At 36.7% G+C, this 15,411-nt stretch overlaps 1 protein-coding gene across 1 annotated transcript in view; it reads left to right on the top strand.

The window, feature by feature from the left end:
- cntn3b (contactin 3b) overlaps nucleotides 1-15,411 on the top strand; it is a 66,711-nt gene that overhangs the window by 2,137 nt on the left and 49,163 nt on the right. The window contains exons 2-3 of the mRNA XM_084426318.1: nucleotides 11,086-11,223; nucleotides 13,694-13,838. Coding sequence (XP_084282444.1) covers nucleotides 11,169-11,223; nucleotides 13,694-13,838 — 200 coding nt within the window. The 5' untranslated portion in view covers nucleotides 11,086-11,168. The remainder of the gene's footprint in view (nucleotides 1-11,085; nucleotides 11,224-13,693; nucleotides 13,839-15,411) is intronic.

The raw sequence follows: 15,411 nt of genomic DNA, 5'->3' as shown, positions 1-15,411 counted from the left end.
CACAATTGTCAGTGAGAGGGTAAAACACATACTTGTGTAATACTTTTATGATAGTGATCTGATCTGGGTTGGTTGCTTTTGAAGTAAACCCTCAAACAAGTGTTAGGTGGATCAATAAACTATCAGCCTCTCCTCAGATCAGCCAACACTCCTTCTATCGCCTGGTTTATAATCTCACAAAGGTGTGACTAAGCTTTGAGAACTTTAGTGCCATTATGTATTGCAGGAGTGAGACAGAGAGAGGAAGGACTCACAGGAGAAAATACATTCGGCTCTCTATCCGCACCACATCTGCTATTCAAATAGGAATGGGATCCTTCTCTCGTGTGTTCATGTTTATTTATGGATGCATCTGGGATGCATGTCTCATCTCATTTTGTTGCTAACAAGCACAGCCAAATTAGAGGTGAGAACACTGGGAAACAGCAATGTGCAGAATTCAGTCGAACCACTCCACAGCACAGCTTGGCTTCCTCCGAGACTATTTATTTATCTCATTGTGGCGTATAAAGTTTATTTAAAGACAGACTAAAGATAAATTTGAACATGTGGGAGGAATTCATTAGAGATGAAAGTAATGTTAGTTTATATAACAGAGTTTTTTTTTTCCCCCTCTTTCTTAATATCCATCTTTAGAATTCGCTTTTTGCAGTCTGGATCACAAACTTTTTTTCTCTCTTGTTATCTTTGTGCGTTTTCCCTATCTTTTTATTTTTTAAATCTTTCATTGAGGCCTAAAGGAAAAGTTCACCTCAAAATGAAAAATTTGTCATCATGTTCTCTAAACCCATTACTTCCATACACTTCTTTGGGAGAGAAACAGAGAAGAAAGTCCATGGAGGAATTTACTTGGTGACGCTGTATTTTAAGTCTTCTGAATTCAAGTTGGTCATTTTTCACCAATAATCTTCCCCTCCAGTCAACTGTTAACTGTTCAAATCATTGAGTTAGGTAGTTGATCTTGAGAACCGGATCAGTCTGATTCATAAATGAATCTTTCTGAGTGATTTAATGTAACAGATCAAGCAATTAACTGACCATTTGCCTCAAAAGAGCAATATGTTCACAATTTCACATGAATGCATATCGGTATACCAAATCAGCCAATATTAGATTTTTTTAAATTATAATTATCAGTATTGTTGGTGTTGTAATTGTTCATTTACAAACTCAGTTTTTACAATTAGATTACCTCTGCCATTATCTAATGCTCACCTAAGGTTAATCTTTAAAAACACTAATGATTTAATAACACTGTTAATCTTTTGCCAACACAGTAATCTGTAGCCAATCTCAAAATAAATGTTTCACACTGTACATTATAAGGTTGTGATGCTTAAATTCACATGATTTAAATTTTTAGTGTTTTATTTTTAATGTACTTTAACAAAATAGTAAATAATTGTAATATCAGCATTTGTATTCAGCCATAAAATAAAAATAATAATTTAGCATCCTTTTTGAAGCTTGAAAGTTTGAGTTACACAAAAAGAGAGGGATGGATCGCTGGCTGCCATCTTACTGTTAAGTGCACTTCCTCTCCTTGCCCCTCAACACTAGTGGTGGAAAGAGTAATGAAATTTTTTACTTAAGTAAAAGCATTGCTACTTAAGAAACAATTCACTTGTTTCATGACTCATGACTCAAGTAAGAGTAAATAAGTAGTATGTTAAATAGCTACTCAAGTTACTACATTATAGTACCTAATGTGATTTTAAAGTGAAAGAAGAATTGAAAGGGAATTCAATTTGGCACTTGTGCGCTTTTTTTTGTGCTGTGCACACATCCAAAGCGAGTACAGAGAGACGGCTCTCATATAGTGCACAAATGCTGAATTGATCATAAATATGCACAAAATTATGTCAAAATATCCTTGTATACACAGTCAGTTTTGTCTTAAGTGAAGGTGAACAGTTGGGAAAGAAAACACGTGTGTACCAGTATACTGGATCCGTGCATTTGGCTTGAAATTACAGCAGTCTAGTCTATTTATAAATGAAAACTATGCAGTTATTTGACATATTTTGATTACGTTTGATTTCAGTTTCTGTACCTGAACTTTGTTCAGTAGCATTTATTTGTGCTATTGATAATTTTTTATTTGTTCTTATTTTATTACTGTTTACTTGTCTTTATGTTTAGTGTAGTTGTATTTTTCTGGGTAGTTTTGGTAAAACCATAGGCAAAAGTTCCTCATGAAAGTGTTCTGAAGGCTGCTGTTTTGTGTTCATGGTATTCAGCTGCAACAAAATGTTTTACAAAAAAACACATGATAAAAATGTTTGATATCTAAACAGCATGCTGTGTTTTGGAATTGCCTGAAGTAAAATCTACAGAAAACAACCTTATCAATGAATCTCAAACTTATTTAATACAAATGTATCTTCAGGTTTAGTGAAAGAAAATATTGAGAATCTCAATGATGTACTGTACTGTAGACTGTTATAACAGAACCATGAAAAAGATCAGCATGGTACAGATAGCCCCACAAAATGTATTATACATAAAACATATTAGATACAATAGTAACTTGAACATATTTAAAAATTGGTTTTGTTAGTTATTCAAAGAATAAAGATTAAGACCGCCCCCACTTAGCCCGTCCCAACAAAAAACACCAAAGTGATACATTGAACAACTGTTTAGAGTGAATGTTAAAAGAAAATGTGAGCAACATGCATGATGATGGTACAAGCAGTACCTGAAGTGCTGTCGGGTTATCCTTCCTCTTTCAATGATTTGGGTGTCAGATGTCCACAAAGTCTTGAATCTTGACAAAAGGATGGGAGCTGCGATAAGCTCAGGGTCGTCCATCATTTTCCCAAAACTCTTTTGGAGTCATTCTTGTAATGCTTGCATCAGTGACAAACATAATTTACTGGAGGCCTCCATTCTCCTCAGTTTTGCCCTTAGTGGAACACAGCAAACATCCCATGTGGATGTTGCTCCCAGACTGTAAGACAGTGAGTGCTAATGTAACAGGCTTCATCACTGCTACATACTCAGCCAGAAATGCAATCTCAGCTGGATTCAACCTACAAGATATTATATATTTATATGCCAACCAAGCTTTAGTAATAACCTTGATTTACAAATGCAAAATATTCAGTTAAATAACTAAGAGAGCAGTTACATGTTTACTTTGAAGGCTCCACACACATTCCGCATCGCCTCCTCAACATGGTCTTTAATTATATGGACCACCCTTTCGACAGCCAGGTGTAGTGAACACCACCGAGTTTGGTTTGTCTTATAAACTGCAGGTGGCACTCAGCGTCTACTACCTCAGAAGCTGCTGAAGATCTTGCAGTTTTGTTCCACATAGCATTGCACTTAGAAAAAGCAGAGCATTATGCTTTCTGTAGATCACATTCTGAGTTTCAGCTGCAGAAGCATTGCTATTGCCACTAGGTTTAACAGTTGGCATGCACATTGCTGGTGTTTTGGAAGATGATATTCTAAAACAGAATCAGCTGCCAAAATGATACTCTACTTCCTCTTCATGTTCAGTGTCATCATCAGTGTCATCATCAACCTCAGTGTCAGCTACTGTCACGTCAGTCTCTTCAAAAAATTAGACCCACTGTCTGTAGTTGTTGTCACGTATGTGAGATTGGCTGTGGATATAATCAAAGGTAGATGCAAGTACATCGAATGTGTGGCTCCCTCTGAGACGTTTGCAAGCTAAAGCTGCAGATCTCCGGTCTACTGTCTCATCAATCCAGTGAGCAGTGACCCTGATGTAGCTTCTCTGCCTCACACTCCGACAGTCTGTTGTTGTTGACACAATCTCCTCGTTTCTAAGCTTAGCTGTTATGGCTTTTCTGACATGCAAGCTTCTTGAATTCTCAAACGCACCAGTTAACCAGGGTCTTGAAGGCAGGTTGTTCAACTACTGAGAATGACTGAAGGCCTTCACAAATAAAGCTGATGACCAGCTTATCTAGCGTGGTCCGATAATAAAACGATCTGGTCAATTCTGCATTGCTTGCTTGAAGATGTAGAAGATGGAGTCTCTTTTTTTTTCTTTTAATTCGCTGAGCAATGCAGTTTTGATAACCTTTCATTTTCTGTGGGTGCTTTCTCTGTAATGACACATTTAACTTCATTAAATATTATTATGTACATTTTATAGCATTTTTCTCAATGAAACTGAAAATTTACATTTAAAATCTAGCCTACTTGTTGAAAGTTTTATTCCTCTGATTGATTACTAATACAAGTGCAGGATAGGCAGTTGCTTAAACTATGCTAGCTATGTAGTTTTTTCAAGGCTTTTTTCATGATGATGAAATGTAATTAAAAAGCCCTATTTCAGCTTTCACAAAATTAGTACTTTAGAGTAATGCATGCCCTGTTTCATTTTGCCCTACAGGCTCTAGGTGAAGTGGCACATACTGTAAAGTAAGCGCGGCGAAGTCGCACTAAGTCATGTTGGATTTGTCAATGTCATGTTTCACTGCAGGACAACCCCTGACAAAAAGTGTTTATAAGCAATTAACAAATAAACGGGTTCGGATCTACCAATTTTACAAATATAATTTGCATATGATCAAATTAATTCAATTCATTTTGGCAGTTACTAACTTATTCGGCATATTTAACTTTAGCTTGCCCGTTTGCCTCAATGGTTTGCGCAATTTCAGAGAGGAGTTGTAAAAGGCTGATATTTCCACATGCTTCGGCAGACAGAGTTTGCAGCTCATGAGAAAGCTTTTATCCTTACTACCTCGGAAACTGAATAGCGGAGAAAGATGTGGCCAGGGATGCTTATCATCATCATAGGATCTGTTGGTCTCCTCTGCAGACATAGTCACTTCGCTGTATCTTTTTTCTCATTTTGTTTTTTTTTACCAAGCCATACCTTATCGTTGGCTAGTGCCATGATTGGCTCATGAATCTTACAAACTTTACTGTTTCACTGAGTAGGATTAGAACAATGAGGGATGTTTTTTTTGTTGTTTTTTTTTACTTTGTACTTTTGGTGAGAAATAAATGTGGCAAAGTTGAATACTTAGCTAGATTATTTCATGTTCATAGTCATGTTCATAGGTGTGCTAATTTAAAAAAAAAAAAAAATTATATTAATGGGAATATACTTCAGAGATATTTTACTCATAAACAATTCTAGGGGTGCCAATAATTGTGGCCAACGAGTTTTGGAGATCCCATTTTATTTCAAAGAAAGGTTCGATTTTTGCGAATTTTTTGAATGGAAGATTAAAAGGATAAACAATGCAAATTTATTCTTACAGCCATCTTTGATCATATTTATCAGGGGTGCCAATAATTGACCTATCAGTAAGCCCCTCCCCTCGAATGCAGATGAGCCAATGGCAGTTGAATATCAGTTGCACAGGGACCGAAACTCGGACATCTTTAGGTTTCAGCGCCATAGAGAAACATTGGAAGATCCGATGCTCTTATCATTTTGATGGTATTTATGCTACAAAAATGGTAAAACGATGTGCCTGGGACTTGTAACACTGATTCCAGGTATCCTGAGAGGATGGGCATGGGTATTCATGTTTTTAATCACCGTTCTGTGCGCGCGTTCACCAGCGCGTTTCAAAAGTCTAAAAGGCTACATCTCCGCAATGCTTTATTCAGACCAAAATTGGGGTGTGTTATGACAACTTGCCTATGCCCTGATGATACCTGCACAGTTTCGGCACGGTGCCTCTTAGCGGTGAGGAGAAAACCAGAAACTGGTCTCTTTAGATTCGGTGCAGCATGCCAAGTCAAACAATACCCAATTTTATTTCGAATTTTTTTTGTAAAATGCTATCTGTTACGAGCGCATGAACGTATCATTACTGAGTGTCTCAAAATGAACGTGCTTAAATGGTTTCGAGACCCCCATCTCGTCATCAAAAATTATAATGAAATTTAAATACAAATAGCTTTTCATTAATTTTGGCTTTTGTAATGAAACTGGTCTTAATAGATTCATTTGGTCATGCTGAGAACACAGATACCAAGGATTCCTGTCCACCATTTTGATTTTCTTTAAAAAAATATACTTTTACAAACTCTTCCTAGACCATTTGTCCAATTTTCACCAAATTCGAGTCAGATCATCTTCAAACCATGCTGGAAGCAGATGGTCTTTCTACCTTGAATTGCTATGGTTTGATGCATGGAACATGATTTATTACCATTGGCTAAAAGACAATACAGTCAACTTCAGCACATTGTTACAAAAGCTGATGATTTATAGCAGGAGTATGAAACCAGCTCCTACACCAAATGTTAATACCAAGCAGTTGATCTACAGTAATTATGATTAAAAGTAAACATAATGCTAAGGTTCAACTGACACTTTTTCCCAAAGCATCTTAAAGCACACTTATTAAAGAGAAAATCCCCCTGGAGTAACCTAGGGTTAAGTGGCTTGCTCAAGAGCATGGCGGGAATGGTTTAGGGGCTGTTCCCTCTAGAACTTCAGCTTGTCAAGAGATGACTGAGTTTGCCAAGTAGGACGTGTTCATTAATCAACATTAGTTTTTGGTTTTGGAACAACAATCCAGCCAAAAAACATTGTTTTTCAGGGCTGTCAGGATGGCAACTCAACAGATGAGAACCACTAGCCTACACCTAACCCTAAAATCTAATTGACTAAAAATAATTTAGTTTATAAAAAATATGATGTTGATCTAGGAACACATTAGGGCTTGCATAGACTAGTTGGGTAGTCGATTAGTTCAACCACTAGTCAGCGCTGTCGGAAGTCATTGAGTTCTTGAGCACGCAATGACCATTCTGCATCCTTGACATGTTGACAAGCTTGTTTTTCTTAATGCAAACCAATGAGCCATGACTACGACCTAAGAGAGTATGTGGCAGGAGGACGATGACAGCAATTAGACTACATGGATTTTGTCTTATTCTATTATGAACTATTTCGAACCGGTTGAGTGAAGATCTGATGAGAGTACAGATCCATTATTCTTTTTATACTGAAGACCTGTGAAATGTTATATGACGAGGCTAATGTTACATAATAGGCTAACTGTTAAAATTTTAATAAGGTATGCACATACTGTTCAACAAAAAAACGCGGATGTTAAGGTTATAATGTTGCACAATTTTACAAACCCGTTATGTTTTTACAATACATGAAAGAGAAATAATTGGGGCAAATATTGGGCTGACAATTAATAAACACTTGTTGACACAAACTATTACTTTTTATGTCTTTTTTAAACTCTAACATAAACCATTAGTACTGGGGTATTGTTTTGATAAGTAATCTACTAACTGAGGAATCAGTAGACGGGATTTATTGCATAACCAACCACAAAATCACCATCTATCATGGAATCTATTTCATAGCTTAAAGTGGGAGATTTACTCAATGATTGGCTCAATATATAATTTTCATCATCAACCAGTGGGCTGCTGGCCTATCATGCACCATAATGAGACCAACAGTGCTTGGCATGTTGATCATCTATGTAATACATTGTGTTAGTGGATTATAATTACATGTAGACCTCATGTTGCATGTTGGTCCAGTCCTCAGATCTTGACATGTATGTATGAAATCAGCATGAATTCAAAGGCAAAACATATGCCTTTAACCACTTCTTATATTAAATAGATATGCCAAAACAATGTTCATGCTAACCAAGTAGTGATCTCATTTACTGGTGCAATAGAAGGATGCAATGGTAGCACTGTTGCTGAGGTGATGCCGCATTGCCTCATTATATTTGCCAGTCAAATGCTCATAATTTTGCTTAATAAGTTGGTTGGAAGCTGGTGGAAAAATCACACCCCAGCTCAGTTTTTTTGGAGGATCATGAGAGATTAATTGTAATTGCAATTCATGCCCTGTCTCTCGTGTTGCTGGATGTGACATGCAAGCTATTTGAAAACTACATCTATTTTTGTTAACCCACATTTTTTCAACAGAAATCTGCCCTTGAAAACCTTGCTGTGGGGTGTGAGCTGTCCTTTATTTTGTTGATGTGCCTGTCAGTGTATTTTTTGGGGGTTGCATGCAGGCATAAGTGTAATTTGCGGTTTGGACACCCCACCACTTTTTTTGCCATGGGTTGACATTGTCCCAACCACATTTTTCAAACATCTCGCAGCACTGAAGTACATAATACAAAATAAACATCTCTAGTTGATTAGCAATTTGTTCGTTAGTGTTAAATAATAGGCGCTCTGGCGGTGGAATGTGTTGTTTTCGAAATCATGCTGAGTGCTTGTTGCCGCTGTTATCAGTGGCGGAAGGCAACAGTGTTCTCTTGGCACTCATGAAATGCGTGTCTTCACACAGACGAGCGCTTCAATATATCGCTTAACTCTCTATTCATTCCGGTGAAATCACAAAACAAAATGCACAAAACGTGATGAACATCTTTGGTTTTAATGTGAACAAATGTGACCCCAGAACCTCTGGCACTCTTAACAAAAATGCAACCACCAGTCCATTTGGACAAACAAATCTATAATCTACATATTCACTAATGTAAATACTCTCGAGACTAACAATATATTGTATTATAGTAGTAGATGTAAGGATGAAACTATGACATTAAACATGGGTTTTATGTCAATAAATTAAACTGACTGTACTACTGAAATTGAGTTTAATTTATTGACATGGAAAAAATCCCCCCCTCCGCACACACACACTCCTGTCCCACCGACTTTTTAAAACAAAGTTACGCCACTGCATTCAGGTTACATACAGAGGTCACAATGAAAAACAATGACAACTGAAATGCTTTTCATGGGAGGACTGTAACTACAGTTCCTCTTCCCTCTTGTGCTGTGTAAAAAGCCGAGCTGTGTAATCCAATCTGACAGAGTTTCCTGCGGCATAATGCTTCCCCAAACTTAAAAGACGCCAGGCAAATCCTCCCAGAGACCCCCTGTCCCTGCAATTATGACAGACACCCAGCAGTTATCCCCACTAGGATACATCGCTAAACAAGGGGCTCCTCTGAAGATTATGCAATTATAATGCAAAGATTGCAGATTACCCTTCCTCTAAGCCTTCATGCGTTTATTGATTTAAAGGGCCAGTATACCAGAAATGAGTAAGCTTTATGAATCTGAACTGAGAAAAGGGTGTATACAAATGGTTTTAAACCTCAGGGTGTTTAAAAAAGGCTGACTAACTGGCTCTGTAGACAGGGGAAAAAAAATCATATTGCCTCAGGCCATAGAGCTGGAACTGTGACAGTTAGGGATTTTCAAAGCAAAATACTAACAGGAGCGAGCTCCTCATGAAATGTTATAAAAAAAAATCCCAAAGTGCATTCCAGTCTGTCAAGAAAACATCTGAGTATTAATTAAATACAGTAGCTTTTTGATCCAGATGCCTATAAAAGAGCAACATATAAAGCATCGCTACTATATAGTGAATAATAAGTGAAATAGATGATCTATTATCAATATACATTCTTAAATATAAAGGTTCTTTAGGCATCTATGGTTCCATATAGAACCTTTAACATCCTGGAACCTTTCCATTTTACAGAGAGATCTTTATAGAGGAAAAAGGTTATTTTCTTTAGATATTAAAATGTTCTTCACACTAAGAAAAAATGGTTCTAAGAGCTGTTCACTGAAAGGTTATTTGGGGAACCAAAAATGGTTCTTCTATGGCATTGCTGTGAAAACTGATAATTCACTAAGGCTCTGTTATTAGGCCCTGGTATTAAGATGCGTTTTGGTCGATCAGATCACAAGTGTATGAAGCTAAATACAGGTGTAAATGGGGTCTAAAATGCTTTGAGCTTGTCCACTTTCGACCACTTTCAGAGGTAGTCGAAAACGCGGATTGCTTTCGTAGTGTAAAAGCTTGCGTGGTCAAAAGCGTTCGAATAGCCACAAAAGACTAATGCGAGGAACATTATGGGAAGCTCTCTAGCCAGATGGGATTTAAACTTGGGGCTCAAGCTGAAGACCCAAATTTGGTTTGACAAAAAACATACCAAGCACAATGTTCTCTCACCATTCCTGATTTCTAACACACACTCACAGCGTTCTTCATGGTCTTGAGGCTATCAGAGCAGAAACAAAACCTGATGCCCTCAATATGTTTTTCCATCGTCCCTGGGCTCGTTCATATGTAATTTGCACAAGCTTATTATGTCCATTAGATCGAAAGATCTGGGGGAAAAAACATAAATTTACCCACCCATAGACCCTCCTAGAAGAAATGAGGACAGATGAAAAGAGACGGATTAAAAAAACAGGTGAAAATGGGTATTTTGAGGATGTGTTAAGTTTAAAGTATTTCAAAACTTTAAGGCCCCATTTCGAATGCAAGAATATTTCCTGCAAGATGGCATCACTTTGTAATTGAAATATGCATAAACCTCATATGTAAATGGCTGCATTTCTGGTAATCAAAATGAAAGGTCCTCCGAGAAGTCATTGCGAATTATTGTGTCAGATTCAACCCTACGCAGGGCCTCCGAAGATGTCATTTTGTCTGTATATGTGGGTGGAATTCTATGTGCTAGTGAAAGCGACTAACAGTATTTAGGTTGGCTTCTAGCTCCTATTAATAGTCAAGAGAAAGTAGCTTTTGAGGTCAACAAATTCCAGCCCCCTGAATTCTCTGATGTTGCAGGTTTCTGTTTGTTTCTTTGGTATTGTGAATAATAATGCATAATTTAGACTGCATCAGGCTTCACAACAAAAGCAGAAATTCTCAAAAGCAGTTGTTACTTTCTTTTAAATGTGCAATGAATATTTTTAAGGAGTTAACAGTTGGGGGATTCTAGCTGTCTGCTTTCTTGTTTTATTCTTCCATCGAAGCGACACTTCCATCTGTCATTTACACTCAAAATATCATTGCATTGATTGCACATTTTTGACTCAGGGCTTTTGTTTGCAGTGCTTTAATATTTTAGTTGCCGTCACATTGAAAACAACTCATTTGTTAACTTTCTCTTTGATCCAACAACATTTCACCAGCATTTGTCCCTACAGTCAAGGGGATCACTTTTAAACAGGAGTGTAATCTTTCAGATATGTCAATAGAAGCAGCGTGTCTGTCATATATGATTCAAAATGTCTTATTTTAATTATTTCTGTAATTACTTTCCCCCACAGATTATACTTCTCACATTCAAGGGAGAAATCATTCCATTCACAAGCAATTGGATGAGAGTCGTACTTGCCCTTGGCAACTAAAGATGACGTTACTATGGAAACGACTTGTGGTGCTATCAATCATTGGCTGCCTCACAGGTAAATTATTGTCCTGCTGTTTTTTCTTTTCTTTTTCTTTTTTCTGAATGTGTTGCAATGGACTGTCATGCAAGAAACAATTTCATTATGATCTTAAGCCTTCGATTCATTCAGTCCTCGGTGGAGGTTTGAGACAAGGTGTGCTGAGTTTATACACGCATTCATCTTGAGAATATTGTTGTTTTGAATATCGTTGAATTGAAATATCATATTATATCCTGAAAATAAATATAAATATATTGAGGAAGTAATCCTTTATTTTCAAGTATACTAAACTTTAACAGGAAATCACCACTCACACACAATATAAATAAATAACACCTAACCCTAATTTTGAGCCTCAAGTTATTTTTCATTTATATATATATATATATATATATATATATATAAAATATATATATATATATATATAGAGAGAGAGAGAGAGAGAGAGAGAGAGAGAGAGAGAGAGAGAGAGAGAGACAGAAATTCAACGAGGAAGAAGACGAAATAAACTTGCGTTCTAAACTACTTAGAACACTATCTAAGGCTGCATCGAAAGGTAACTTCGTGTCTGCTGCCATGTTGGATCCATAGATATAAACAAACTGCTTCGGTGTGTCGCATAGACATCGTCATCGTCTTGCTGCTCCCTCCCCGTTCTGTGATTGGTTCCCTTTTTGAGGGGAAAATCTGGTCCATGGTGTCCAAGGCAGCATGGGGAAACCCAGGCTAAGTGATAACAGTAATATTGAGAAATTTTTTTACCACTTAAAGTCGCTGTTTTTTTTTTAATACTGTCGTTTTTTTTTTTTTTATACTGTAATGAGGAGTCAGAGGAGTGAGAATCCGTCTGCAGCTTTATTTTGGTCAGAGTCAAACAATACCGGGTCGAGACACAGCAGGGGCAATGCAGAAGGCAATACAGAATCGTAAACAGGGACAGGCTTAGGTCGAGGCAGGCAGAAAACATACATATTTCAAAAGGACAGGCAAGAGGTCTGGGCAGGAGGCTGACAATCACAATCCAAAAGACAGGCAATGATTGAGGCCGGACAGCAGAGAATCTAACACAGAATAACAGGACCCTTTTAATTTCTTTCAAAAAGCGAAAATCTTACTGAACCCAAACATGTGAACAGTAGGTTATATATAATATATATTTTTCTTTATCCAGTCCTTTTATACATCCATTTATGGTTGATCTCCACAAAGGCAGGTAGGCTGTGGCCCAATACCCGTGTTTGTCAAAGATGATTATGGGGTGGGATGGAGGCTTGTCTGTATCTTATTATAAACTACTGCCTCTTCCTGCCTCTCTGGATGCAATGGATTACAAATGGAACACAGAGGCCACTTATTTTTGTTCATTGTTGGCAGTATTTATAACAGAAGTAACATTTGATTAATGAGAGTGCAGATGCTATTGTGTGGAGAAATAAAGACTTAATCATTTTCTTTTCATCTTGTATTCATGAAACCAAAACACAGAACAATTATAACCAGTACATGCATCAAATAACGTATAGTAATGGTGTGTAATTTCAGAAATGAAACACACAACTTTTATCTGTTGATATTTCCACAACAGCAGCTGACACAGGAGTGTATTTTCCTGTAGTGTGGGGTTTCAGTATGTTTGCAGAATTCTCTGGCTGTCTCACAAATATGGCTGCAGGTGTATCCCTGTATAATGTTAATGAATACAGAGAAAATAATGGCTGCATGTGTTTGGAATTTATTTAGATAAAATTCTTACAAATGGAGCTGCAAAAGATGTGTAAATAATGGCATTTACTGTAGTTCTGGATATGTTCAACTTTCTCAAATGAAAGCAGCTGTCAAAGCATGCAAAATATAATCAAACAATATTGGCGTTTTGCATCAGTTACATTTTTTATACATCTATTATAGTACTATATTTTATAATACAAGCACCATACTCTTTTGTAATATATTATAATGCTTTGATCCTTGTTTTGCCTTTGTGGTTAAAGACTTATCGCAACAATCACCAGATTTGGATATTGAATGGATCTTTGAGATACATTTATGCATCCAATCCTTTGAGTTTCCTTAAAGGGATAGTTCACCCAAAAATGAAAGTCTGTCATAATTTACTCACCCTAATGTTGTTTCAAACCTGTACTAATGTCCTTCTTCTGTGGAACGCAAAAAGAAGATATTTTGAATAAAATGGGTAACCAAAATTTGATGGGCCCCATTGACTTCCATAGTATGGAAAAAATACTATGGAAGTCAATGGGGCCCATCAACTGTTTGGTTACCCATATTCTTGAAAATATCTTCTTTTGTGTTCAGCAGAATAAAGAAAGTCTTACAGGTTTGGAACAACTTGAAGGTGAGTAAATTATGACTATCCCTAACTATCCCTATAGATGTATAAATAATACAAAATAATAAACTTTGTAATAAACAATAAAGTTCGACAATGGGTTCTAAAAATAGTTTTTTACTTCCTCTGTCTCAGTCTCATCAGCACAAGCCGAAGACACAAAGTTTATTGGTCCAAGCTGGAAAACGGAACCGGAGGACCTGATACTGCCCATCCATTCCCCTGAGCAGGAGGCTGTTTTAACCTGTGAGGCATCTGGAGTCCCTTCCCCTCAGTACAGGTAGGAATGCTAGCAGTTTATGCATCCTTTCATTGCTATTACAAACCATTTAAGCAGTTGGTTTTGGCAAATTGGCAGCTTACTCCCATAAGGATCAACTTGAAGAGGATTGGCACTGATTGCTATTGATTTCCAGGTGAGAGGCAATTTATCTGTCCTTCGGGTTTGCCATTGCATAAATCCAGTAAACTACTGTATTCCTAGCAGCCTATATCCCAATGGTATTGACTGTGACCCATTTTCATTTGCTTTCCAGAGTTTCACCAGTGTCAACAATTTTAAATGTGCATCAGCTAGCTTCGCTAAAGACTGATCTAAAAAAATTACAAAAAGGCAATTTAGCCTACTTCCGAAGATATGTTCAACAATCCATTACTCTGTGTACACATCTCAGCAAGAGCTTTAGGGATTAGCATTCCAAATTTATCTTTCTGAGAGGGGTATGCATGCTACTGTAAGGACGGAAATTGGCTTTGAAATTGGGAGGGATCTAAATGACTAATTTGTGCTAGAGATTCTAAGATACTGTCCCGCATATTCCCCGGTGAGGCGTCTGCTCTGAAAATAGCAGTGTGCTCTAGCTCTGTGGTATATTGTGTTTCGTAGCTTGGGTCAGCATCATGTAAATGCTCAGGCAAGCACTAGGGAGGGAAATAATAACCTTGTGAGTGACATTCGATTTAAACGCTTACATTTCCTTTTAGTGCAATCTTTGTGGAAAACACCAATTTAACTGAACATTACGAGAGTATCAATGTTCAAAAAGAAGAAGAGCACACTGACAGTTTAAGTCATGATGCTACCTTTACTTTTGAACAAACAATACAGCTAGAGTCTCCAAGGTCGAATAAGTTCGACCCAGATCAGATTTTTTTTTTTTATGCAGATATGTAACCATAAATAAACTCTGGTGGAAAGGAAATGAAGAGGCTTATGCATATATTCAACAACATGCAAAATAGTCATTTCCAGCTTTGTCACACTGAAATACACTGCACTTCCTTAATTCTTTAATTCCCTTCTCACAGATATTAGGTATATTTGGTTTTGGACTGTCATAAAAATCATTTTCCTGAACCAGCTGAGTGTGTGATTGCTTTTAAACATTTTGTACATATAACTGTTTCATTTTTGTACAGTAAAAGAGAGGAAACTGTCTATCAAGCATGAAACAGCTAAAAGTAGTGGCACTGCTAACTACATTTGTCAGTAGCATGACAGTAGTTCAGTTGTCGAATGAGTAATAATGTTGCATGACCAAACAGCCCTTTCTGATGGAAAATTCGATTTATTTGAAAATTCAAAGTATTGGAAAGTTGTAATGAATTAGTTAGTACAGTTCTTGTAAATGAACAAAAAAATAATCACAGATTTTCTGTGCACAATTTTAATTCTTTAATTCTTCATTTAATTAATTATTTAAGATTTTTTTATAAAAATGTAAATGCATTTTCGTAATAAATCCTCAATATAATTATTTATAATTGTGTACATTGCTATATTTTTAACTCTCTCTTTTTAGTTGAATCTGTTCAAGTTTCACATTTAAAAAAAATCTGTACTTAGAGTAAAT

This window comes from Rutilus rutilus (assembly GCF_951802725.1).
Source record: "Rutilus rutilus genome assembly, chromosome: 12".
Lineage (NCBI taxonomy): Eukaryota > Metazoa > Chordata > Actinopteri > Cypriniformes > Leuciscidae > Rutilus > Rutilus rutilus.
The sequence above is the reverse complement of the archived record's forward strand: the minus strand, read 5'-3'. Positions and strand labels throughout refer to the sequence as shown.